This window comes from Eubalaena glacialis, chromosome 19 (assembly GCF_028564815.1).
Source record: "Eubalaena glacialis isolate mEubGla1 chromosome 19, mEubGla1.1.hap2.+ XY, whole genome shotgun sequence".
In the NCBI taxonomy this organism is placed as follows: Eukaryota; Metazoa; Chordata; class Mammalia; order Artiodactyla; family Balaenidae; genus Eubalaena; species Eubalaena glacialis.
The window spans coordinates 49,519,699-49,547,011 of NC_083734.1; the positions used below are offsets into that span (position 1 = coordinate 49,519,699).

Consider the following 27,313-nt stretch of genomic DNA (forward strand, 5'->3'; position numbering starts at 1 on the left):
AAAAAAACACGTATGCCAGAGCTGCTGGGAAGACATTCAGGCCTTACTTCCAGCCATCACTGAAAGGAAGTATTAAGGTTGGTAAGCCAAAGTTAAACCTAAAGCTACCCACTGGATCTTTTTAGCAATAAACCCACAATGACCCTAACATAAGGACCTACATCACAGTCTCCGTGCTTTTGGTAACATGGCTTCCCTCTAGGTTAACCATTAATTTTGAGGATTTTTTTCCTAATGTTCATTTGAACATAAATACATCTTACATTTTGAGTTCCCTGAATTACTAGACATTCATGACTCCCAGTGTGACTACAGTTAAGAGTCCCAGGAAGCCTGTGAAAACGAGCATCTCTCTACACTACCTACACTAAGAACACTGAAAACAAATTCAAACTTAGCTCTTGGCCAACCATCTTCAAGGGTGTAGTCTTTTCAGCTTTGTTCAATATTTCAGTTAATTCATAACACTGCCAGGAGCACAAATATAATCTCTTCAAAGATAAGTTATTTGGAGATTTTTCAAATTATAAATTTTGCAAAAGGAACAAAAGTCATCCATGTTCTCACACTAAGCAGTCTGAGGGTGGGGCTATACAGTTATTTCCTGTATGTTTTAGTATCTCATTTCACCACTCTGCTAACAGACTATTAAATGACTCACCTGATACTGAGAAATACAGAGCTTTTATGCAATCTAGCCTAGAGTCGTTAATCAACCTAAATCAATCGCATTTTAATCCTTGAAATAGGAATAGATCACAGTAAGAAGGGCCTTCTGATCTTCCCACTTCCCAAAACGAAACTATAGAAAGGAGCAATTTAGTTTTTATGACTAAAAAAACAGACCATCTAAGCCAAGTTTTACAGGACATTATATATGTAAAATAAAGTACCATTTCCACTTAATTCAGTCTTCAAATATTTTTTATTGGAAGGCCATGCATTGCCTTCATTTATTGTATTTCAAATCACTGTACATTTACTTTTGTGAAAACACTGCCTGCATTTTCTAGTACAAAAAAAACCTAAAAATTGTTTCAGGAATGTAGAGAAATATCCAACTTAAATAGCGAAAAAGTGCACCATAATTACTGCTGCACTGCAGTCATTTCTGCATTTCCCATGTTTCTTAAATAACTATCTTGTCTGGTAACACACGATATAAAGAGCAATTATGAAAAACAAACATTTACATATACTTCTAAAGTCTTATTGAGAATATCCTGTTGGCATTGGATAACCAATCATAGGCGCAGCTGCAGTAGCAGGATATGCATATGCCTGTTGGTTCATACCATTGTGCATATTTGGAACATTACTTCCATATTGCTGAGTGCTGTCATAACCATTCTGGTAAGTCCCTGTTGGATTACCAGTCCTAAAACTGGTCTGTATACCAGCAGACACAAAATTACTTCCAAAGCTCCCATTGGTGTAATTTGCAGCACTGTAAACACCATTTTGAGTTTTTGCCCCAAAATCTCTCTTAAGCAGACTAGAGTAACCTCGGTCATAATTTTCCCTGTCTCTAAATGTATTAAATCCACCCCTTTTGCCCGCAGAGTATCTGTCCCGACGGTCATCCTTCATGCCTCCTCTACCCCTGGAACGACCTGTCAAGAAAAAAATTGCAGACTTGATTATTTCCATGGCATAAATCATTACTAACAAAAGAAACAGGTCTATCCGTGAAGTATTTTCTCAACTCCGTTCTGCACTGAAGATTTTACTCACCCGCCAATACCATTTAAATTGATTTGTAGGCAATTAGGTGACCCCAAACCACCGACATTTCTTATCAAAGGTTGGTCTTACCTGAACCTCTGTCTTCGACCAACTGAAGCAATTTGGGATTAATTGCTTGATTAGCTTCACGAAGCACAGAGATAAGGTCGCTCACTTGCTTTATGTTATTAGGTGTAAAGAAAGTGTATGCTGTGCCTGTTTTGGTACTGCGAGCAGTTCTTCCAATTCGATGAATATAATCCTCTGAGGAGTTAGGGTAGTCATAATTGATGACAAATTTCACATCTTCCACATCTGTAAGGTGTTGCAGTGTGGCAAAATAGCAATGTACGGAGTTTTGCACACCACAACAGCCAGACCAAAAATAAAAAGTTAGACAATTGTATTCCCAAGAAGGTATGGGCTGCAAAAAATACAGTTAAAATGGTTATCCATTCCCTGTAGGAATACCATTGAGGTTGGGCGGGGGGTGGGGGGGGGAGAGGGAGGGGGGGAGAAAAAAAGAAAAAGCACACGTCATCCTTATGCCTCATTACCCACCCAATGATGGAGCCTGTCAAAAGGACGTGTGTATTCCCTAACACACTCCCAAATTAACAATCCCCTTACAGATCATCAAGTGACATCTGAATGCTTCTGCGCAGTAGGGCCACTATTAAAGGTTCACAGCAACCTCCTCATGTGCTCTCATTTTGAGGACCTTTCAACAAAAATATACATGGTCCTTTGCATTACACACATATCAGAAGTTCAAAATTCTGGCCACACTGCTTGTCTTGCCAAGACCTTACAACCGCAGCTGCAAGAAAAACATACCTGTCCCCCAAAAGTTGTTTTTATGCACTGTGTCTCGTCTAGGCAAGCGCTTCCAAGAAGCCAGGATTCACTTGAGAATGTGTCTCTCTCTGGCAGGTCTCGACATGACGACTACTGTGCAGGTGAGGGAGGAACTTTCAAAGCACTGCTTTCTTTTCCCACTAAGTGTGAGAAGTTGCTCCTGCTCTAGATCTTATGTGCCAGTACTCACCAATTTCTAAAAGGCTTAGTACCTTTTAAAGCTGCTCTCTCCATTTCAAACTTGAACAAAAATTTCATTGAACATTGAAGTTTGGAAATATTTCTTCGACATTTCAGCAAACTCACTGAAACTCAAAGACCCACAGATCACAGTAAACAGTTTGAAACAATGCTGTACCATGGCAGTCATGCAAAGCATGGGACAGAAGAAATACCACGGCAGTGAACTGTGAGGATAACTTCCATTTTTTTCCCCCGGAGAGAACAGTTTACGGGGCAGAGGTGGTATGTTCTGCCTTTTGAAGATTACTGGCACACTTTCAGCTTTTCACCTCTCTAATCGACTGGAAGCAGCCAGCCGATCACTAGTCCTCCATCCCCCTCGAGTCCTCCGATTGTCATGCCTAGGCCTTGCCACAAAGACTGCACCTTTATATGAAAAAAACTTAGAAAAAATGCAGAGGTTAAAGAAAGCAATAAACTTTCTTTAAAAAATTATATGGAGATCTTCTGAGAAACCAAGCCATGAATTCCAGTTTGTACTAACCTAGCCCTCTGGAGGCCACATCTGTAGCAATCAGAATAGGAGCCTTTCCATGTTTGAATTCTGCAAAAAAAAAAAAGGCACATATTTTAATTACTTACGTGAATGGGATTCTAGGTCTTGGGGGGGGGGGACTTCACTTGAAATACTTACCATTTAGAACCCAGTCACGCTCCTGTTGACTCTTGTCACCATGGATACCCATGGCAGGCCACCTAAATTAAAGGAAAGTTACGTTAGTAGTCACATTTAAAACCTCACAGATTTTAATCAAGTGCTAAACTATTTTTGGTCACAGACCCTTTTATAATTTCACCTGAAATAATGTATATACAGTCTTACCTATACTACCAGATTCCTTTGAAACTCAAATCTACCACTGATTAAAGTTTGCCCTTCCCCTACACTCAGCTCTAATAAATGTTTCAATGGAAGAAGCCCACATACCCATCTCTCCTCATTTTTCTAGTGAGTTCATCACATCTTCTTTTGGTTTCAACGAAAACAATGGTTTTATTCTCCTTCTCACTCATGATCTCTTCCATTAAACGAATAAGCCTTGAAGGAAACAAAAAACTGTGAATTCTAAAAGAAGTCCACAGTTATGATAAACGAAACACTAACTTTAATCTACATGGCTGCAAGTTAAAAAGAAAACACCTGCTTAACCTTTCAAATAGTTCTACCTTTGGTCCTTAAATAAACCACAGGAGTCTTTTTTCTATAAGAGTGCTATATTAAAACGGTGATAACCAACAAGTACCTGAATGAAGGAAGCAAGACAATTTTCAGAGTAACTGACAGACTAATTTCAAGTTAACAGATTCCACCCAACTGAAACTCACTTTTAATATAACATTTGGGGGCTTCCCTGGTGGCACAGTGGTTGAGAATCTGCCTGCCAACGCAGCGGACACGGTTTCAAGCCCTGGTCTGGGAAGATCCCACATGCCGCGGAGCAACTAGGCCCATGAGCCACAACTACTGAGCCTGCGCTCCCAACAACAGAGGCCGCGATAATGAGAGGCCCGCGCACCGCGCTGAAGAGTGGCCCCCGCTCGCTGCAACTGGAGAAAGCCCTCGCACAGAAACGAAGACCCAACACAGCCAAAAATAAATTAAAAAAAAAAAAGATAACATTTGAAACAATTTGTAAAGTTTTTATAATCAAACTTACTTTTCATCCTTTTCTACGTCATGACACACATCCACAATCTGCAGAATGTTGTGATTTGCACTCAGTTCTAGTGCACCAATGTTTATATGAATATAGTCTTTCAAGAAATCTTCAGCAAGCTGTCTTACTTCTTTTGGCCAAGTAGCACTCCACATTAGGGTTTGCCTATCAGGCTAAAGATTTTTGGATTAAAAAAAAGCACTGTATTCTAAGAATGGATTTAGAGCTAAATTTGAAGAGAACACACTTGAAGGGCACTTACTCTTATCTGATCCACAATCTTCCTTATTTGGGGTTCGAATCCCATATCAAGCATTCTATCTGCTTCATCAAGGACAAGGTAGGTGGTTCTTCTTAGATTGGTTTTCCCACATTCTAAGAAGTCAATCAGTCTTCCAGGTGTTGCAATACAGATTTCCACACCTTCAATTAAACACACAAATGCAACCATGACATCTAAAACTTTCAGTATCACCAGTGACAAATAAAACCTTGTTACATACCTCTCTCCAAATCACGTATCTGTGGTCCCTTGGGAGCACCACCATAAATACAAGTGGACTTCAAGCGACATGCTCTACAGTATTCAGCAGCTACTTGCTGTACCTGTTGGGCCAGTTCCCGAGTTGGTGCCAGCACCAAGCACTATGGAAAGAGAAAGTGGAACACCTTTAGCAGAATTCCTGGATTCTAGTTTTAGAGTGACAATTTATTAGTGTTACACACTGGCAAATGATTTACTTTGTCAATACCCAAAGCAACTTTGTCTCTAGGTAAACTGCGTAAGATCACTAATATCTCTATATAAAACCACCACAAATTAACTTTTGCTATATATTCTACAAACTTCTACACTTCTAACCAAAAACTGATAGAACATATATGTAAACTTACAATAGGCCCATCACCTCTCTCTAGAAATGGCTGATGATTGATGTGGACAATGGCAGGCAGCAAATACTATTCAGGGAGAAAGCAAACAACAGAAGTTATATTCAAATACTTCTGGTTTCTTTTAATTCCCAACCCACTTTCTCTAGCACATGTCACATAACTCGAAAGTTCTCCCAAACTTACAGACAATGTCTTCCCAGATCCAGTTTGTGCTACCCCAACCATATCCAATCCACTTAGAGCAACTGGCCATCCCTGAGCTTGAATAGCTGTGGGTTCAGTAAAGTTCTGCCTTGCAATCACATCCATGACGTTTGCTGTAATTATTGACAGCAATTAAAAATCAGTAATGCCAAGAAAAAAAACTTAAAAAGAAAAAAAAGTGGGGAAAACTAGCACTTACCAGGGAAGTTCGCTTCATAAAAATTCAGAACTGGCTTTGGACAGTTGTGACCTCTGACTGTAATTTCCTTGCTTCTTCTGTATGTCTCTACCTCTTGCTACAAAACAAATCATAAAAATCCAGTGAAGTCTCATGACAACTCCCACTAACTAAAAATAAACCCCTGAATTTATAATTATCTACTTTAAGATGACCTTCAAAAATTTGGATCCACATACAGAAAACTGCATGTAGTACAAGAACCACCTATTATGTTACACTCAACTCTTCCACGTAAAAGTCAACATCCCATGTCTCCAAAAGTGAAACACCTCTTCCCCAACTACTTACTTGGAAAACATGAGTTTCCCAAAATTTGCAAGAAATTTCTAGTCAGATTTTGATTCACTAAAAAGTCAATGAGTTATAGCCTGATGAAGCCACATGAAATTACTCACTGCTGTACGCCTAGCCAAATCAGGGTGTTCCTGATAAAAATTCTTCTCAAATTTGGGCAGCTCATCAAGATTCCACTTCTTTTTAACCAGTTTCTCCCCAGGGTTTCCAAACTTCTTTCCAGATAAGGGCCCTGCCCTACTTCCTCCAAATCGAGGGGCACCAAACCTAAAATTAAAAAAAAAAAAAAAAAAAGGTTGTATTTTCAACATGTACAGACTGACTTACCATCCCTGAGCACATGCCAAAGATCAATGAAAAATTGGAGATGGAAGACCCAGCTGTCCTTAGCGATGGTCATTCTTTCAAAAGCCACAACAATAAGCACCCCATCTCCCTCATTTCACGTTGTGCGAAGTCCACACCACTGAAGCCAAATCAACAGCCCGGGATTTACCAGGTCGGAAACTGGCTGCCCGAGCACTAGTTCCGATTACAAGGATAGACAACAGCTGGTTGCTACTAATCTTTTCCACAGAACTAAAAATTAATGTCTAAGAACGACAATAAAGAAAGAAGAAAACAGCTTAATAGTGACGCTATTTACCAGCCGTCCTCAAACATAAGAGCTTTAGTTTTAATGGATAACGGAACAACACAGGCAGTGAAAGCAAAACAAGGAAGGTGGTCTCGGAGACAGTCACGCAAGCCAATCGAGTTGGGGGGATCCCGCAGTAGGACTCCCGACCGAGAAAGCGAAATTATATAACGCAAAGAAAAAGAGGAGGAGGAGCTGGAGACTACCGGGGGAGGAGTCCCGACCCGGGCGGAGTCGGCCGGGCGGCGTTCCCGCTGGGGCGGCGCTTCCCCCTTTGTCTCGCATTTCTCTCTGCGCCACATTTTCTCGACGCTGCCATTTTGAGCTCCTCCGCCGGGCGGGGTAACAAAGGCGCCGCCGCCATGTCCGCCGCCGGCATTTTCTACCCATGGCTCAGCCACATGGCCGACTCCCGAGGTGCCTCCTGCCCTCGCCGCATTAACGGCTTCGGAGGCGGCCCCCTCAGCACCCACAGAATCCCTGAGGCCCCTAAAACTCCTCCCGAAACGTTGCACCTAAGAGCGGCGACTTTGCCTCGAAGCACTGCGCTTTCCTTTCCTAAAAATACGCTCCTCGAAATTCTCCCAACAGCTGCTAAATCATCGAGGCCGCGATGCCCCCCTCCCACACAAAAGGCGATCTTAAGAGTCGTTAACAGGAAACTCCCAGTTTTGGACAAATATCAAAATGGCGCAAACCTTCTTCAATGGAAGAGGCCCAAGGATAGGCTGAAGAAGGCGAGTTTCCACCGCCACCCCGCCCCCCGCAACCCTCATCGGCCTCCCATCCCCCACCCGCCGGGCCTGACAGGTCGGTTCCCACACTCACCCTCGATCCCGGCCGCGGTCTCGGTCACTCGAATAACCCGACATGGCGTCAATGGTTGCGGTTGGCGGGAAGCGAAGCGGAGAGAATCGAGTGCGGCGAGTCGCTGGAAGTGGCTCCGGCGACGGCGAAGCCTTGCGGGGGCGGCAGCGGCGGACGGACGGCGATGACAAGAACCGGTGCTGCCAACAAAAGACCGGTGGAAATGAATGAGGTGCCGGCGGCGTCCCGGCAGCCGGTTTTATAGCCTGGACCGCCTCCTCCGCCGCAGAGAATGCTGGGAGCCGCTCTATGACCTAATCACTCCGCCCCTGCGCAGAGGCCGCAACGCCAGCCGGCGTTCCGGAATCCGCCATGTTCTCGCCCCTCCCCCCGAGCCCCTCCCTCAGCGTCTCCCGTTTTTCGCCCCTTACAAGGGTGGGCCCCACCCGGCCACCCGGCCACCCACCACTGGGATGCCTCAGCTTGCACTCTTTTGACTTCACCTTTTTCTCGTCTTTCACACTTCAAGGAAGCCACCGCGCCCTTTTCCAGGTACAGCCCAGACAATAAAATGGCCTGGCGAACCCGCTCTGTCCACTTGGAGATGTTTACGTCTCCAGAGAGTTTTCACGCCCATAACCAACCAAGGCGAGAAGGCGGAGCCTGACATTGTCACGTGGCTGCCCCCTCCCACCGGGTGAGCGGGCCGCACTACTTCCCCAGTTGGCTTCGGCGGAGGAGTACAAGACGGAATAGCTCACCGGAAGTGCTGTGCTAGTGCCCTCGGGAGATCGGCCTGGGCTGCTGGGTGACCCGGGCTGTCAAACCCACCCACCCGAGAACCCCTTAGCGGGATCTGGCCGGTGGAGAATAGTATCTAGAGCCCGCAAACGGCCGCCTCGGCACGTGCTGCGAAAGGAAGTGGTCCCTTGGTGACCAATCAGCAGCGAGAAGCCGTTTTAACGTCCCTCCCTCTTCCACCCCTCCTTCGCGGCACTTTCGTTAGGTTCTCCCTTCTGTCACCGCTGGGTTTGCGCCGTGAGGCCCTCCCAGGACACCGTCCCGCGCGCGCCTGGCTGGGAGTCCGGCGAGGACCTGCCTCCGCGACATGGCCGGCTCAGAGGCTGGTGAGTCTCGGCCTTGAGCCCCGGTTGTGTGTGGACTGAAGCCGTACAGTCCAAGTCCTCGAACGCTCCTGCCCATCTTATCTTGAGGCCTCGGGCGGGTCTGGGCTGCCGGTGGGGCTCGTGACAGACACCTCGTCGTAGTCGGCGGGTTTTCTGGATAGGGTCTGTCAGCCCCGCTCCCTGGCCCCTTCGAAGCGGTCGAGCCTGATTTGGGGGCGGGGGGAGAGAAGGGCCCTGCGGCGAGGTCCGCAGCACGCCCGCCTCCTGGCTGCAAAAACGGACGGTCAGAAAGTGTCCTTCCCCGGACAGCTATTTCTCTGGGGAATGTGCCCTCTGCTCTTGCATTGTGGGGATTGAGGCCGTACGTGCATCTGTTTTGAACTTCTGAGGACTGGCATTGTAAATATTTGTTGATGCCTCTCCCAAAGTAGAATAGTGGTGGACTTTTCTCTTCAGTGCTTTCTAGAGTTAACCGGCTTTGTCCAGCGCCGCTTTTGAAAAACGAATTGATTTGGTTGTCTAGGACGCTTTCATTCTTTTCTCCAAGACAGCGTTCAAACAAGTTGTCATGGTTTGGTCAGCTGTGAGTAATGGGCATGGGGAGAGGGAGATAATGTGCCTTGAAGACACTCTTACACATACACACATTTATTTCTAGACATACTGAAGATAACGCATACAGAATAAAAGAATTTCCCGCTTACTCGGCAGTTATTTGAGGGACTAAGTGTTTCAAGCTTGCTAAATTACCTTTGGTCGAGAAACCCTTGAAATAATTTTGCTAATCCCAACGATAAAGGGGTGATACACAGGAAACTTCGACAGTATTGGTAATGTGTTAGCTCTGAATTTAGAGACGTTTTTATGTATTTCTCAAATTTCCTTTCATGTACATCAAATATAATTAAAAATAGAACAGATGCAGTAATGTTGGTGTCATTACTGCAGTTCTTATGGTGTCATTACTCCAGTTCTTAACAGCCTAAGTTAATCACCACCTGTTTGGGCATCAGAGAAATTCCACCTTGAACGAGATAATTAGGTAAAAACATGACTAATGCTGTGGGGAATTTGAAGCAACATCCATTAATTGGTTTCTAGTAACCTCAAATTATTAGTCACAATCTGTCTTACATAAAACATAATATTCCTGTTTACTTGTAAATGTGTTTTAAATAAAAAGACCTACGTATGGCTTGTAAAATGAGGACTACGGTAAGGTAAGATTTTAGGTTGCAACGGTGAAAATTGGATCTGCATCATAGTTTTGACTACATTGAAGTTATTGGAAGTCATCTCAAGAAATTAAATACATCTTTTCAAAAATCATGACTAGGAGGGTCTTTGAAGTTCTCTAACAATCAAATTCCTTATCTTCTATAGAATTCAATGTCTGTTTTTGTGGGGGTGGTTTTTTAAATGAACGTATATGATGTTTTCTAGTACTAGTTAAGGCTGATCTTTTCCCTTCCTTTCCCAACAGAGTGGGTAACCATTGCCAATAATCTTCTTTTGCAATGTCACATACACCTGAGGATTCGAGAACTAGAAGACTGTGATGCTAATGTTTTTATTGCTCTTTATCAGTCTATTTTGGGAGAAAAGGTACCAGGTAAGGGTACTTAAAAGTGGGAGTAATAGTGTTTGTATCTTAGGCCATAAGTTTCTAGGGTTTTCTAGTTAGATTCTATAGTATATATAAAATCTTGAGTCTTCTCTTTGCGTACATCTTATTTCTATCTAAATAATAGCATTCATTGCCTTAGTGAATACCTTAGGAGACCTACCTGTAATAACTGCCTTGGTCATCATCTGTTTAATCATTCATAATGCCCTGTGAAAGTCACGCCTTTTCTGTAAATGTACCTTCATAGTTCTAAAATTGAGTGGAATTTGGAAACTTGTTGAATCCTGGTATTTAACCAATGTTACGGATAAGAATTGTTGTTTGCACTTTGCTCCTGGTTAAATATCTCAGAGTTCTTATCCATAGATTGCTCTGTTGCCTCTGTATCTTTATATAGTTTATAACCATTAAGCACTAAAGTTCTGTGTAGTCTCTCTTCCCTCCATTACCATGAGTCAGTGCCCTCATTGCTTCCTGGAATAATGGGATGGCCTCCAGCTGGTGTCTTTGATACTAGTCGCAACTCTCTTTAGGGTTCAGAGGCAGGTAGTTATTAGACCAGTCTTTTAGAATACTTTTTTCATCCTTCCCCAAGACATTCATCTTCCTCAATACCAGAGGAGAAACTCCAAATTTAAGTTGTTGTTAAAATCTTTCGACACTAAGCTGATCTTTTAAATCTTTATACCAATAATTCCCAATAGGCTGCTTTAACAAGACATACACGAACCCCTCCTTGCACACCTGCCTATGGTTATAGGTTAAAGTCGCCCTTGGATTTTCTCCCTTATTAGAGTATTAGTATCTCCTTGAATTCAGGGACCTTTTTAGCTTTCTTTAACACGGTGCTTATTATAGAGCATGTTCATATATATGTTGATTGAATAAATATTCAACCATATTCAATCAATAAATGTTCAACCACTAAAGATTCTACTTTGTGGAATTCAGGCTCTGTTTATCTGTACGTTATAACTTGCTCTATTTGGGCAGAGCTCAGAGGCCTGGTCAGAGACAGATAGATGAAAACTTGGACTCTCATAGATGCAAAATTATGTAGTTTTTTTTCCACAGACCTCATAGCTATTCCCAGGAGTCAAGAGGATGAAGCTCACAATGTACAAGCAGTAATTGATTCATTGGCTTTGGATTATCTGCAGGTCAGCTTGTCTCACATAACAGGTTGGTATATACTTAACCATCAGCTAATTTTGCGTTTTACTAAAATAATTTGTTTTGTAGCACTCTAGATATTGTTTAACCAAATGAGTAAGCTTGTGAAATAGACCAAACAGCAAGACTGAGCCAAGACAATTCACTGGTATAGTTAAGACAACCATCCTTATGAGCTTTTCCAGGAGTCATACATTGAGTTTGGGATAGGTCTAAGATACAAGAATCCTAGCTGGTAGTTTGAGGTGTGTTTTGTTGTTGTTACTTTAAAGCTATCAATCTGCTTGTTTGTAGTTGCTAAAAATTAGAAACACCTAAATGTCCATTAATAGGAACAGGTTAAATAAATTATTGTAGCTCCATATAGGGAACTACTCTGCAGCTGTGAAAGATAGTTGATGATGTTCTGTATACAGCGTTCCATATTAGTGGAATGATCTCTAATATATATTGTATGAGAAAAACGTGGTGTGGTTATAGTGCTAATGTGCAGAGTATGCTACTATTTGTAAAAACAAAGGTGGGGAGAAACTATATGCAGTTGATTGAATGCCAAAGGACTCTCTAGAAGCATATGCAAAAAACCTGTAATACTGATTACCTCCAATGAGAGGAACTACGGGGCTGCAGGATGAGGGTGGGATGAGACTTTTCATTTTATACCTTTTGCACTTTTGGAATTTTGAACCATGTGAATGTATTACCTGTTCAAAATAAATAAAACCGTAAATTGTTTTTCAGCCTTTTTCCCAAAAAGTGTGCATGCTTGTATTCAAAAGCCAAACGTACCAAATACATTTGTAAATCCCTATTTTTGGTCAATAGAAAATGAGGATTAGTTCAGTAAATTACTACGAGCTAATGAACAGAGGGAATCTTGGGGACTTGAAACTATACTTAAGTCACTAAGCGAAGGTTTATACTGTTTTATTCTTTTGACAGTCGTTAAAAGAGGTATATGTTAATCAGGGTAGGTCATTTACATCTCATATTTTGATATATCAATAAGATCTTAAGTTTTTTAGTGCAGTTCTAGATGAATGAATGTGGTAAACTAGTTTGGAGAAAATTCATTTTGAGGGATAACCCTGGGATTTCCCTGTTCTTTTGAAATTCGGAATGGCTTTATCACCCAAGTAGGGTAATTTCTGGTATTTGTATTTACTAAATAAACATACTATACACCAAGGTTGTGTCTGCTTATAGAACTTTTTGATGCAGAGCTCCCCCTGACAACTCATACCTACCCCATCCCCATGGAAAGTTGCAAAACTGCTTACCTCCTCCAGTAGACTGCAAAGAAGCAGTGTTCCCTCCTGCAATTTTTTTCCACCAGTCTCATAAAGTTCAGCTTAGTTGCTTTATTTATACTTCAGTATAAAACTTAGAGGATGAAGTCCACTTATCTTGCTTCTTGATAAATGAAGGACTATGCCAATGAATTATCAACCATACTATTCAAGACTACCCCTTTTTCTTCAGATATACTCAAGCATCAAGAAATTAATGTTTTTAATATTTATAATATTTATATTATTTTTTCTCCTGGATTAATTTATAATCCTTGTATTGTGAACAATATTTTCACAGTGGTATATCCATTTCAAAATTATGAGGCTTTCAATTTCTTGGTTAATTTTTTTTAATAGCTCTGTATTCTGTGTTCAGGAGAAAATATAGTGAAAGGAGATAAAGAATCTATTAAGAATCTCCTAGAAATATTTGATGGGTTACTGGAGTATCTTACAGAACACATCAGTGAAACATCTCACGAGAAAAGTAAGTTTAAGAAAAAAATTTGGTTTGATTTATATTCTGTGTTATGTCTCTTTTTGTCTTTTATCTTTTTGCCTATTTTTCTCCATAGTAATTAGAATCACTGATACACTATATCTGATAAATTTAATTATAAATTAAATTTCAATTCTCATTGTTCCAAGTGGTTGAAACCTCTATCCTAGACTACCATCATGTCTTTTGTTAACTTGGATATTGCTTATAAGTTACTTTAAAGCTAATCTATAATAGAAAGCTAAATCTGGCTAAAATTGCTTACTGTCCTATTACATGAAATTCCTTACTCCAGAATTTCCTATGTCAGAACTGCCATTTTTGTTATAAATTTGGATACTGGGGAGGCATCAGCAGGAAGGGTTGGTACATTTCTGTCTCCAACCTACACTTCAGTTTGTGACAGCGTGAATATTTTTTATTTCACTCTTCAAGTGACTCAGTTCTCCAAATCGTAACAGTGTATTGTATGAAATTTTGATATTATGTTTTTTTAATGATAAAGATCATTATCGCTGTATTATTTTCCAAAGGTGTCGTGGTTATTTAAACTGGATCATTAGTGTATAAGTGCTATTCATAATCTTTGGCTCCATAAATCCCATTTCTAGGGATTTGTCCTAAGAAAATAATAGAAAAGAAAGGTGCTTGAAGGTCTTCATGCAATGTTATTTACCATTGGGGGAAAAAAACAAAGAACCTTATGTCTTAATAGTTTGAGATTGGTCAATAAATAATACTGTATGTATTAATACACAGGGAATAATACATGACCCATATTAGAATGGGTTTACTATTGTAAAGTTATCCAAAACAAGTTTTTAGCAGCAATAGCAATTAGTATAAATTCTAATACAAATGAAGACAAAAAATTTGGGCAGGCTCATCATTCCTAATTCTCACATTGTTGATGGTGAGACCTATGCTGTGAATATAACATCTGAAATTAATCTTAAATTCTTTAGTTAGAGATAGTTTTCTACCTTTTATCCTTGTTGCTGAAAAAGACTTAAAAGCATATAGAGATAAGGCCTAGAAGGAAAGATTGAAAGGCACGCCACACTGTACATTTCTTTTTTTTAATTTCAAAAAACTTTTGAGTTTTGAGTGTTTAATGTATGTTAAATATCAACCTAGGTACTCTGGGAAGATTCAGAGCTGCATGCCATGTTTATTGCTCTCAAAACTATACTCAAGTCAGGGAGACTGCCATAAATACATACAGTAAAAACATTGTAGGAGAATTGGGAAGGAGTGAATGACATGCAAAAACTCACCTAATTCAAGGCTACCAGTAGGTATTTCGATGCTCTGTGGCTTTTTAGTCATTTTAACAGCAAGAGTAAGGGGAAGAAAACTACCTAAAAGAGTGATTAATTTGAAATGTTCTAACGACAGCAGTTTTTATGATGTAGTACTTGATCGCATGTAAGGGAGAGATGATAGGCAGTGGGGATGGAGAGGAGGACAGAACTGAGAGATACTTACATGTGAGGCTGGTAATAAAGAAATGCTGAGCGGGAGATCTTCCCAGGGGAGGTCAGTAGGATATGATAAGCTTAGTGCTGCTAGAAGGGAGTTGCTCAGATGGGGCCTCCCTATGTGATAGTACTGTAGTTGGAGAATGTTTTCTGAAGTCTGATTCTCATCTTTGCAGGTCCAAGTTTATATAGCAGTATTACCTAGAGCTGATCAGAATCTTCAAAATGCCAATTAATAATGGGAAATAAATCTGTATTATCACTAGTCATGTCAGGTACAGAGCAGTTTCTTCTGAGCTAGCATTATCATTTACCACTGAAGATCAAGGGATTTGAAGGCAGACTGTGGACTTAATGCTGCCACTCTGTATGACTCACTAAGTTTCATCCCTCACTGTAGGACTGAAGCTCTCTAAGCCTCAGTTTTCTCATCTGAAATTCTTTCATGATTGTAGTGAAGGTTAATAGATATGCATAAATAATTTAGTATTGAACCTAGCCCAGAGTAAATACACAATGAATATTGACTAATGTTGTTAAAATGTTGCTTGGCGAATATAGAAACAGAAAAAAGTGAAGGTGGTTGTTTAAACAGGAAATCTCTAGAAGTGGGATGGGAATATCCAGACGGGTATATCTGAAGTAGGAGGTTTCACCCACATACCTCCTGAAATCACTTCCCTAGTGAGTTACTGCCACTGTGAAAGTGTATTTCTTAAGTATGTTGGGGTAGAAAAAAGGTTGAGAGTCTTTTTTTTTTTTTTGGGTGTGCCGTGTGGCATGAGGGATCCTAGCTCCCTGACCAGGGATCGAACCCATGCCCCTGCAGTGGAAGCACAGAGTCTTAACCACTGGACCGCCAGGGAAGTCCCAAGGTTGATAGTCTTAAGGAAAATTTCATCCACACCTTGATGTGGTCTCACTCTTATCTTAGGCTAGGGCATGATTGTCTTGGAGCTTGAGGTAGGCTGACATAGTCATGTTTTTCTGAAGCCACATCCTAGTCATCTTGCCTCAGATATCTCACAGATATCTCTATCTCACAGATAGAGAAGTGTAAAGAATACTAAATGAACCTACCACCTGGCTTAAAAAATAGAACATTGCTAATACAACTGTAGACCCTGCTTTTAAAGCAACACTTGCGTGCTCATTGCAAGTAATGATTTGGTTCTTACTTCACTTTCACAAGAGCCCAGTTTACCAGGAAGGGGTTGAGGGTATTTTACTGTCCTTACCTCTACCCATCCCCTGTAGAGAAATAGTTGGATTAACTTGGGTTTTTTGGTATTGTTTTTATCTGTTCTAAACAGGTGAAACTGGACAGGGTTCTAAAGAATCCCATCGAGGAGACCCTTTGGAAGAGCGAGAAAGTACTAAAGAATCCAGATCATCATGGAAAAGAGTTTCTTGTGAGAGGTAGCACTCAATGTCTGTGAATTTAAGCAGAACAAGTTATGCTTTTCCTTCTACTAAGAATTACAATTGCACACAATTTACCAGAATGGCAGCAAAAAAACAAAACGAAAAACAAAGCTGATGTGAAAATTTACTAACTTCTCATGTTTTAAACCTCCCTGAGGGAGTTTTAAGAACCTCGAGCTATATATAGTACTTAATTCTCAGCATTAGTCACCTACTTAATTTAAAACATTTCCCTTAATCATCAAAATAGTTTATGTTCCGTGCTGAAAACTTGGAAAGTACAGAGAAATAAAAAAGAAGCAAAAAAAGAAAAAAGATGAAGTGTATCATTCAGAACTAAGTAACTGCTTGTTAACATTTTGTTGTAATTTAGCCTTTTTTACTGTGTTTTTCTTTTGGGGATTTAGTCATATTGTCTGTATAATTTTGTTTCCTGCATTTTAAAGTTTAACACATCAAGTCTTTTCCTAACTTAATAAACTATAATCATTTTTAATCACTGTATAACATATCATGCATATGGGTGCATCATAATTAAACCACACCTCTGAAGTGGAGGTAGTTGTTCCTTTGTTTTTCATATTATTCTTTTTTTAATGTGATACATACTTCTGTTTATTCTTTCTCTACCCTCCTCACACTCATATATTTAAGCTACATTCAGAGTCGAAGACTATGAATGACATAAGGCTATTAAAAGTTGCCAAATTACTTTCCAAAAAGGCTGTGACTATTTAAATACCCACCAGCAGTATAAAAGTACTGGGTTACTGCACCCTCATCAACCAGTATCACCAACCAATACCAGAGTTTTAAAATTTGTGCTGTTTTCATAGGCAAAGTGTAATGTTGTTGCAGGTTTGATTGTACTTCTGCCAAGAAGAGGTTGAACATGCTGCTATGATTTTCCTTTAAGTATCCGATAATCAGTTTTTTTATGGAGTTTGTCATGGTTTGAAAAGCACAGGCAAAGCCTTCTTGTTTAAATATAGTATGTTGTAGAAAATGTGTCTTAAAGGAGACCATCAGAAAATAAATTTTTTGACTTTATTTTTCATTATTAGATTAAAAAAATAACAGAAGTGCAAAAGTGAAACAATAAAAGGATGTTTAATACAAAATTAATATCCTACCTAGATTCCCTTCACTTCCACACCTCTAAAGTAACCAGTATTTGTTGTTCTCTGTGTATATTCGCCTATACATTTAATCTTTGACACTTTATACACAGCTTTTCCCGCCATACGTGTATCAGTTAAAACAGATAAGCAGCAGAAGGAAAAGTCTCCTGTTTTCTGCACATAACAATGACGAATCCGAACATCCATAGGCAGGCTGCTTGAAGCAGCTCTCGGGGTCCTCACAGAAAGGGCGCTTTGTGGTCAGGCCAGGCCGTCAGTAAGTGAGGAAACTCTTTCAGGTGCTCCTCGTCATCTGAGGCATTGGGCCCCTCTTGGGGTGGAGATGAAGCAGAATCCACTGGTGAAATAATTAGACTTGGAGACACAGCACACACCTTTTCTCTAAGAAGTAATGGTGAGTAGTTAAACTTCAAATATCAGTTATTGTTATTCAACATAAAACTGTGAAAATGTAAATAGTTATACTTAGAAGTGTTTAAAAGTTGAGAAGAATAGAGAGAGCCCTAACTGGACATCAAAATTGAAATTCCAGAATACTACAGTTACCCACTATATATGAACAGTTGTCCAGAATGAGTCAAGTGGGAGTCCTAGGCGCATGGGCAAATAGGTGAATGCAAGTTTGTCATGTAATATGTGGGACTTGATACCCTAGGAGGAAAATTCTGGATGCAGCTTAACAGTCTGGTCACACTCAGAATACCCCTTAAGTATAGTTTCCTGAGCTGGGTGGCTCACTTTTTTCATGGTTTCAACCAAGTGTGTACATCCAGTGGCAGTTTTTCTCCCAGGCTTCAGGCCATATTTCCAACAGTCTCCTGCTTATACACAGTAAACCTGAATATCTCTCAGGCCTGTTTTGAGACTCTCACCTTGCCCTCCTCCAACCATCCCACTTCCTGTTCTGCCCATCTTGGTTGTCTTGCTTTTCTCTTGGCATTATATAGTTTCTTTTTTCTTTTCTTTCTTTTTTTTTTTTGGCTGTGCCAGGCAGCTTGCGGGATCTCAGTTTCCTGACCAGGGATTGAACCTGGGCCACGGCAGTGAAAGCCCAGAATCCTAACCGCTAGGCCACCAGGAAACTTCCAACGTCATATAGTTTCTTTTGTTGGAATGCTCTTCCTTTCTGTTTCTGGCAAACTCACTCTATACAAAGCCCAGCATCTGAGGCTCTGTATTCCTACATTGTGGTCTTCTCACCTTGACTATTATGTAAACTTTGAGTTCCAGGGACAGTAGCGACCTCATATTCATTCAGCAAATATTTATTTAATGCCTTCCCTTTGCCAGGCAGTGGTGATACAGTAGTAAACAGAATAGACACAGACACAAGTCCCTTCCCTTATAGAACATATATTCTACTTGTGGAGGCAGTCAATAAATAAGACAAATAAGTGAAATGTCTAATAAAATTATTCATATTCGTCTTAGCATTCCAAAAATTAGCAAAACAGTAGGCCCACAATAAGTATTTTTTTTAAATGGAAGAACAGGAATGCTAGAGTAGAATTAAGTACATTAAATTATGGGAATCAAGTGGCCTACATTCTCTTCCAGACTCTGCTGCTGGCAGTGTGAATTTGGACAAGCCCCTTATCTTTTCTGAGCCTCTGTTTCTTCAAGTGTGAAATTAGAGAATTAAACTAAACCATCTTTGAAATCCCTTTCAGCATTAATACTCTAATTCCAAGGAATAGACACTCCATTCCAAGGAATTGTGTTCGAAGAACCTATGTCTGGGAGGTCAGACAGTAAGCCAAAGACATGTACTTGCCACTGGGATGGGCAGAGTAGCAGAATGACCAGAGTCAAGTGTAGGTAATGCAAGAATGTTTCTTCAAGGTAGAGAGTCAGATGAAAGGGATGGTGATTTTAGAAATGGTGTTCTGTGATAGCAAGTGCCATGTAGGAAGGTTATATCTACAAAAAGTGAATTATTATTTTCAGATTTTAACTATTCAGATTATAATGCAATTAAAAGAAAAAAAGAAATGGTTGAGAGAAAAGCCAGGCTAAGGTGTTTGGGTTTGATGTCATATGGTAGCTTCCTTTTATATTTGGATTTAATTCATCATATAAATGTCATCATACACATTCTTAGACATGTAATTTAGGCTTTAATTCCAGGACTATAAATCTTTCTTTTTTATTGCAATATAATTTACATATAACATTATATTACTTATACAGATGTACAGTATGATTCTTCAGTAGTATGTATTGCAAAATGATTACCACAGTATGTCTAGTTAACATTCGTTACCAAAAAGTTACAAATTTTTTTCTTGTGATGAGAACTTTTAAGATCTACTCTATTAGCAACTTTCAAATATACAACACAGTATTTTCTTCTTAAACCTTTTTTAAAATTGAGATATAGCTGATGTACAATATTATATGTTACAGGTATACAACATAGTGATTCACAATTTTTAAATTTTTATATTCCATTTATAATTATTATAAAGTATTGGCTATATTCCCTGTGTTGTACAATATATCCTTGTAGCTTATTTTATACATAATAGTTTGTACCTCTTAACCCCATCCCTGTCTTGCCCCCTCCCCACTGGTAACCACTGGTTTGTTCTCTATATCTGTGAGTTTGTTTCCTTTTTGTTATATTCACTATTTTGTTTTATTTTTTAGATTCCACATATAAGTGATATCATATAGTATTTGTTTTTCTGTCTGACTTATATCACTTAGCATAATACCCTCCAAGTCCATCCATGTTGTTGCAAATGGCAAAATTTTCATTCCATTTTTATGGATGAGTAGTATTCATTGTATATATATATATACACCACATTTTCTCCATCCATCTGTTGATGGACACAGATTGCTTCCATATCTTGGCAATTATAAATAATGCTGCTATGAATGTTGGGGGTGCATGTATCTTTTCAAATTAGTGTTCCCACTTATTTTGGGTATATAGCCAGAAGTGGAGTTGCTGGGTCATACGGTAGTTCTGTTTTTAGCTTTTTGAAAAACTGCTGTACTGTTCTCCACAGTGGCAGCACCAATTTGCATTACCACCAGTAGTGTACAAGGGTTCCCTTTTCTCCACATCCTCACCAACATTTGTTATCTGTGGTCTTTTTTTTTTTTTGGAGGGGGTCAACATACACTTTTTTTAATGTATTATTTTTTTATTAATTTTTATTGGAGTATAGTTGCTTTACAATGCTGTGTTAATTTCTGCTGTACAGCAAAGTGAATCAGTTACATGTATACATATATTCCCTCTTTTTTAGATTTCCTTCCCATTTAGGTCACCACAGAGCATTGAGTAGAGTTCCCTGTGCTATACAGTAGGTTCTCATTAGTTATCTATTTTATACATCATAGTGTATATATGTCAATCCTAATCTCCCAATTCATCTCACCCGCCCCCTTCCCCCCTTGGTATCCATAAGTTGGTTCTCTATATCGGTGTCTATATTTCTGCTTTGCAAATAAGTTCATCTGTACCATTTTTCTAGATTCCACATGTAAGTGATATCATACAATACTTTTCTCTTTCTGACTTACTTCACTCGTATGACACTCTCTGGGTCTATCCACGTCTCTGCAAATGGCATTATTTCATTCTTTTTTTGTGGCTGAGTCGTACTGCATTGTATATATGTACCACATCTTCTTTATCCATCCCTCTCTTGATAGACATTTAGGTTGCTTCCATGTCCTGGCTATTGTAAGCAGTGCTGCAATGAACATTGGAGTGCATGTATCTTTTTGAATTACGGTTTTCCCTGGTATCTGTGGTCTTTTTGATGATAGACATTCTGACAAGTGTGAGGTGATATCTCATTGTGGTTTTAATTTGCATTTCTCTGATGATTAGCGATATCAAGCATCTCTTCATGTGCCTGTTGGCCATCTGTATGTCTTTTTTGGAAAAATGTCTATTCAGGTCTTCTGCCCATTTTTTAATTGGGTTTGTTTTTTTGATGTTGAGTTGTATGAGCCTTTTATATATTTTGGATATTAATCCCTTTGTCAGTCATCTCATTAGCAAATATTTTCTAATTTTAAAGATTGTCTTTTTTTGTTTTTTTGTTTGTTTTTTTGGCTACGCTGCGTGGCATATGGGATTTTAGTTCCCTGTCCAGGGATCGAACCCGCACCCCCTGCATTGGAAGCACAGAGTCTCAACCGCTGGACCATCAGGGAAGTCCCTAAAGGTTGTCTTTTTGTTGATGGTTTCCTTTGCTGTGCAAAAACTTATAAGTCTAACTAGGTCCCATTTGTTTATTTTTGCTTTTATTTCCTTTGCTTTAGGAGACAGAGCCAAAAAGATATTGCTACAATTTATGTCAAAGAGTGTTCTTCTAGGAGTTTTATGGTTTTTGGTCTTACATTTAGACCTATAATCCATTTTGAGTTTATTTTTGTATATGGTGTGAGAAAATGTTGTAATTTCATTCTTTTACATGTAGCTGTCCAGTTTTCCTAGCACCACTTATTGAAGGACTGTCTTTTTCTCTATTGTATATTCTTGCCTCCTTGTCATAGATTAATTGACCTTCAGTGTGTGGGTTTATTTCTAGGCTCTCTATTTTGTTCCACTGATTTATGTATCTGGCTTTGTGCCAGTTCCATACTGTTTCGATTACTGTAGCTTTGTAGTATAGTCTGAAGTCAGGGAGCATGAATCCTCCAGCTCCTTTCTTGCTCAAGATTGTTTTGGCTATTCGGGGTCTTTTGTGTTTCCATACAAATTTTAACATTATTTGTTCTAGTTCTGTGAAAAATGTTATTGGTAATTTGGTAGGGATTGCATTGAATATGTGAATTGCCTTGGCTAGTATAGTCAATTTAACAATACTCTTCCAATTCTTGAACATGGTATATCTTTACATCTGTGTGTCATCTTCAGTTTCTTTCATCAGTGTCTTATAGTTTTCTGGGTACTGGTCTTTTACCTCCTTAGGTAGGTTTATTCCTGGGTGTTTTATTCTTTTTGGTGCAATGACAAATGGGATTGTTTCCTTAATTTCTCTTTCTGATAGTTTGTTGTTAGTGTATAAAATTGCGACAGATTTCTTCATATTAATTTTGTATTCTGCAACTTTACTGAATTCACTGGTGAGCTCTGGTAGTTTTCTGGCGGCTTCTTTAGGATTTTCTATATGTAGTATCATGTCATCTGCAAACAGTGACAGTTTTACTTCTTCCTTTCCAATTTAGATTCCTTTTATTTTTTTTTTCTTGTCTGATTGCTGTGGCTAGGACTTTCAATTCTATGTTGCATAAACGTGGCGAGAGAGGGCATCCTTGTCTTGTTCCTGATCTTAGAGGAAATGCTTTTGGCTTTTCACCATTGAATATGATGTTAACTGTGGGTTTCTTACATATGGCCTTTATTATGTTGAGGTATGTTTCCTCTATGCCCACTTTCTGGAGAGTTTTTATCATAAATGGGTGTTGAATTTTGTCAAAAGCTTTTTCTGCATCTATTAAGATGATCCTTTGATTTTTATTCTTTCAGTTTGTTAATGTGGTGTATCACATTAACAAATTTGCAGATTCTGAAAATCTTAGCATCCCTGGGATAAATCCCACTTGATCATGGTGTAGGATCCTTTTAATGCATTGTTAGATTCGGTTTGCTAATATTTCATTGAGAATTTTCATTGTGAATCTATGTTCACCAGTGATTTGGGCCTGTAATTTTCTTTTTTTGTGATATCTTTGTCTGGTTTTGGTATCAGGGTGATGCTGGCCTCATTGAGTGAGTTCGGAAGTGTTCCTTCCTCTGCAATTTTTTGGAATAGTTTGAGAAGATTAGGTGTTAACTCTTCTCTACATGTTTGTAGAATTCAGCTGTGAAGCCATCTGGTTCTGGACTTTTGTTTGTTGAGAGTTTTAAAATTAGTGATTCAGTTTCGTTAGTGATAATTGGTCTGTTCGTATTTTCTGTTTCTTCCTGGTTCAGTCTTGGGAGATTGTACATTTCTAAGAATTTGTCGTTTTCTTCTAGGTTGTCCATTTTATTGGCATCTAATTGTTTGTAGTAGTCTCTTATGATCTTTCGTATTTCTTTGGTGCTGGTTGTAACTTCTCTTTTTTCCTTTCTGATTTTATTGATTTGGACCTTCTCTCTTTTTTTCTTGATGAGTCTGGCTAAAGGTTTATCAATTTTGTTTGTTTTTTCAAAGAACCAATTCTTAGTTTCATTGATCTTTTCTGTTGTTTTTTTAGTCTCTATTTTATCTGTTTCTGCTTTGACCTTTCTTTCCTTCTGCTAACTTTGGGTTTTGTTTGTGCTTTTTTTAGTTCTTTTAGGTATAGGGTTAGGTTGTTTATTTGAGGTTTTTTTTGTTTCCTGAGGTAAGCTTGTATCACTAACTTCCCTCTTAGAACTGCATTTGCTGCATCCCATAGATTTTGGATTATTATGTTTTTGTTTTCATTTGTCTCCAGGTATTTTTTTAATTCCTCTTTGATTTCTTCAGTGATCCATTGATTGTTTAGCAGCATATTGCTTAACCTCTATGTGTTTGTGTTTTTTGCAGTTTTTCTTGTAGTTGATTTCTAGCCTCCTAGTGTTGTGTTCAGAGAAGATGCTTGATGTGATTTCAGTTTTCTTAAATTTACTGAGGTTTGTTTTGTGGCCTAGCATGTGATCTATCCTGGAGAATGTTCCATGTGCACTTGAAAAGAATGTGCATGCTGCTTCTTTTGGATTGAATGTTCTGTATATCTGTTAAGCCCATCTGGTCTAATGTGTCATTTAAGGCTAGTGTTTCCCTATTGATTTTCTGTCTGGATGATCTGCCCATTGATGTAAGTGGGGTGTTAAAGTCCCTTATTATTACTGTGTTATTGTCAGTTTCTTCCTTTATGTCTGTTAATGTTTGCTTTATGTATTGAGGTGCTTGTATATTGGGTGCATATATATTTACAGTTGTTTTGTCTTCTTCTTGGATTGATCCCTTGATCATAACATAATGTTCTCCTTTGTCTTTTGTAACAGTCTTTAATGTCTGTTTTGTCTAATATGAGTATTGCTACCCCAGTTTTCTTTTGTTTTCCATTTGCAGTGTCTCTCTCTCTTTCCATATATATATGTGATTGTCTTAAGTTGCTGATCTCTCACTTTTAAATGCATCTTAACAACCCTGCATTTATACTCTCCTTCCTTCATGATTACTGTTTTTGATATTATATCTTACATCTAATTGTTTTGTGTATCCTTAACTGCTTATCGTGGATATAAATGATTTTGCTCCTTTTCTCTTTTAACCTTACTAACTTTGTGTGTGGATGATTTCCTACCTTTACTGTATGGTTGCCTTTAGCAATGAACTTTTCCATTTTGTAATTTTCGCCTTTCTAGTTATGGCCTTTTCTTTTTCACTTAGAGAAGTTCCTTTGACATTTGTTGTAAAGTAGTTTGGTGATGCTGAACTCTTTTAGCTTTTGCTTGTCTGTAAACTTTTTGATCTCTCCATCAAATCTGAACGAGAGCCTTGCTGGGTAGAGTATTCTTGGTTGAAGGTTTTTCCCTTTCATCACTTTAAATATAGGCTGCCACTCCCTTCTGGCCTGCAGAGTTTCTGCTGAAAAGTCAGCTGATAGCCTTGTAGGAGTTCTCTTATATGTTATTTGTTGCTTTTCCCTTGTTGCTTTTAAATGTATTTTTAAAAATTTATTTATTTTTGGCTGCATTGGGTCTTTGTTGCTGCACGTGGGCTTTCTCTAGTTGCGGTGAGCAGGGGCTACTCTTGGTTTCAGCGCGGTGGCTTTTCTTGTTGCAGAGCATGGGTTCTAGGCACCCAGGCTTCAGGAGTTGTGGCTCGCGGGCTCTGGAGCGCAGGCTCAGTAGTTGTGGCGTATGGGCTTAGTTGCTCCGCGGCATGTGGGATCTTCCCAGACCATAGCTCAAACCCGTGTCCCCTGCATTGGCAGGTGGTTTCTTAACCACTGCGCCACCAGGGAAGCCCCTCTTGTTGCTTTTAATATTCTCTCTTTATCTTTAATATTAGCCCTTAGAACTAGAGTGTGTCTTATAGTATGGGACTTCTCTGTGCTTCCTGGACTTGGCTGTCTGTTTCCCTTCCCAGGTGAGGGAAGCTTTCAGCTATTACGTCTTCATATGTTATCAGCTCCTTTCTCTCTCCCTTATCCTTCTGTAACGCTTATAATGTGAGTATTAGTGCACCTGATATTGTCCTAGAGATCTCTTAAAGTGTCCTCATTTCTTTTGATTTCTTTTGATTTCTCTTTAATTCGTTCAGCATCAGTGATTTCCACTACCCTGTCTTCTAGCTCACTGATCCATTCCTCTGTATCATTTAGTCTACTTTTAATTCCTTCTAGTGTATTTTTCATTTGTTATTGTATTCTTTATTTCCATCTTCTTGTTCTTTATATTTTCTAACTCTTCATTAAAAACTTCTAACTTCTCATTCTGTGAATCCATTCTTCTCCCGAGTTCTTTGATCATCTTTATGATCACTACCCTGAACTCCTTCTCCAGTAGATTGCCTATCTCCACTTCACTTAGTTCTTCTTCTGGGGTTTTATCTTGTACCTTTATCTGGAACATGTTCCTCTGTTGCCTCATTTTGCCTAAGTTGCTATTTTTATTTTTATGTATCTGGTATGTTGATTATATTTCCCAACTTTGGAGAAGTGGCCTTTTGTTGGAAAGGCCCTATGTGTCCCAGCAGTATGTCCTACCTGAGCTATATGCTCTAGGGGTTCCCCCTATGAGGACTGCATGGGTCTTTCTGTTGTGGTGGGCTCACTATGTGGGCAGTCTGGTATGCTTGGTTGGTCCCTGGGCCAGTTGGTTGCCTTGTGCAGAGGCTGCCAGCTGCTGGTTGGCTGGTCATGAGGTGGCTAACTGCATAACCACAGGGACCCCCGGGGCTTATACTGGCTCAGTGGTGGGGAGAGTCAGGGTCTAGAAGACTCCAGGGCTGTTGCCTGCCCATTGGTGGGTGAAGCCAGGTCCTGGGTTAGTGCTGGTCTACTGGCGGACAGAGCCAGGTCCTGGTTGCAGAGCCCAGCGTCCCAGAGCTTGTGTTGGATTGCTGGGGGTGGGGGGTGGGGGGGCAGTTCCTGATACAGTTGAGTATGGGGTCTGGGGTGTCCTGAAGCTTGTGTTGGCCTGCTAGTGGGGAGGGCTGTGACCCAGCTGGTCCCAGCACAGGGTCTGGCCTGCTAATGGGCAGGCTGGGTCCATAAGTTGCAGGACTAGTTTTCTTTCTTTTTTTTTTAAATAATTTTTTTAAATTAATTAATTAATTAATTTGGTTGCGCCAGCTCTTAGTTGAGGCTCACAGGCTCCTTCATTGAGGCTCACCAGCTTGTTAGTTGCAGCAGGCGGGCTCCCTTAGTTGTGGCTCGCCAGCTCCTTAGTTGCAGCAGGAAGGCTTCCTTAGTTGTGGCATGCAAATTCTTAATTGCAGCATGCATGTGGGATCTAGTTCCCTGACCAGGGATCGAACCCGGGCCCCCTGCATTGGAAGCGCAGAGTCTTAACCACTGCGCCACCAGGGAAGTCCCGGGACTAGTTTTCTTGAGACTCATGTCTGTCCCCTGGTGGGAGAAGCTGGTCCAGAGGCTAGAGCAGGCTCCCTGAAGGGCAGGGCCAGGGTGGGGCTGTGTCCCTGCCCAGTTAGTTGCTTAGCCTGATGTGTCGCAGCACTGGCACCTACAGGCTGTTGGGTTGGGGCCATGTCTTGGCGCTAATGAGCTAGAGGTAGGATTCCACAATGGCGCTTGCCAGCACCAGGGTCCACATGGTAGAAGGAGCTCCTAAAAATGGCTGCTGCCAGTGTCTGTGTTCCCAGGTGAACTCCAGTTGCCTCTTGCCTCTCCGGGAAGCTCTCTAAGATCAGCAAGTAGGTCTGGCCTAGGCTCCTCTCAAATTACAGCTTCTGTCCTGGGTCTCAGTAGATTTTGTGTGTGCCCTTTAAGAATGAAATCTCTATTTCCTGCAGCCCTCTGGGATTCCCAAAAGTAAT

General features: G+C 40.0%; 2 protein-coding genes across 6 annotated transcripts in view; one reads left to right on the forward strand and one right to left on the reverse strand.

The window, feature by feature from the left end:
- Window positions 1-893: 893 nt before the first annotated feature.
- DDX5 (DEAD-box helicase 5) lies at window positions 894-8,196 on the reverse strand. 2 transcript variants are annotated; one of them, XM_061176636.1, is made up of 14 exons: window positions 8,065-8,196; window positions 7,583-7,761; window positions 6,219-6,384; window positions 5,782-5,878; window positions 5,562-5,695; window positions 5,379-5,444; window positions 4,988-5,129; window positions 4,747-4,907; window positions 4,485-4,657; window positions 3,755-3,865; window positions 3,461-3,522; window positions 3,311-3,370; window positions 1,816-2,040; window positions 894-1,613 (listed from the first exon to the last, which is right to left on the reverse strand). In XM_061176636.1, the coding sequence occupies exons 2-14, from the start codon at window positions 7,624-7,626 to the stop codon at window positions 1,210-1,212; spliced, it is 1,845 nt and encodes a 614-aa protein (XP_061032619.1). In that variant the 5' UTR covers window positions 7,627-7,761; window positions 8,065-8,196; the 3' UTR covers window positions 894-1,209. The 2 variants fall into 2 exon arrangements, with proteins under 2 accessions (XP_061032619.1, XP_061032620.1); XM_061176637.1 differs by lacking the exon at window positions 8,065-8,196 and having other exon boundaries at window positions 7,583-7,834.
- CEP95 (centrosomal protein 95) overlaps window positions 8,008-27,313 on the forward strand; it is a 57,417-nt gene continuing 38,111 nt past the window's right edge. For 2 of the 4 annotated variants that reach the window (XM_061176633.1, XM_061176632.1), the window contains exons 1-6: window positions 8,008-8,688; window positions 10,172-10,300; window positions 11,390-11,497; window positions 13,157-13,267; window positions 16,074-16,179; window positions 17,606-17,721. In XM_061176633.1, coding sequence (XP_061032616.1) covers window positions 8,670-8,688; window positions 10,172-10,300; window positions 11,390-11,497; window positions 13,157-13,267; window positions 16,074-16,179; window positions 17,606-17,721 — 589 coding nt within the window. In that variant the 5' untranslated portion in view covers window positions 8,008-8,669. Of the gene's footprint in view, window positions 8,689-10,171; window positions 10,301-11,389; window positions 11,498-13,137; window positions 13,268-16,073; window positions 16,180-17,605; window positions 17,722-27,313 lie in introns of those variants that run through there. The other 2 variants (XM_061176634.1, XM_061176635.1) reach the window with 2 other exon arrangements.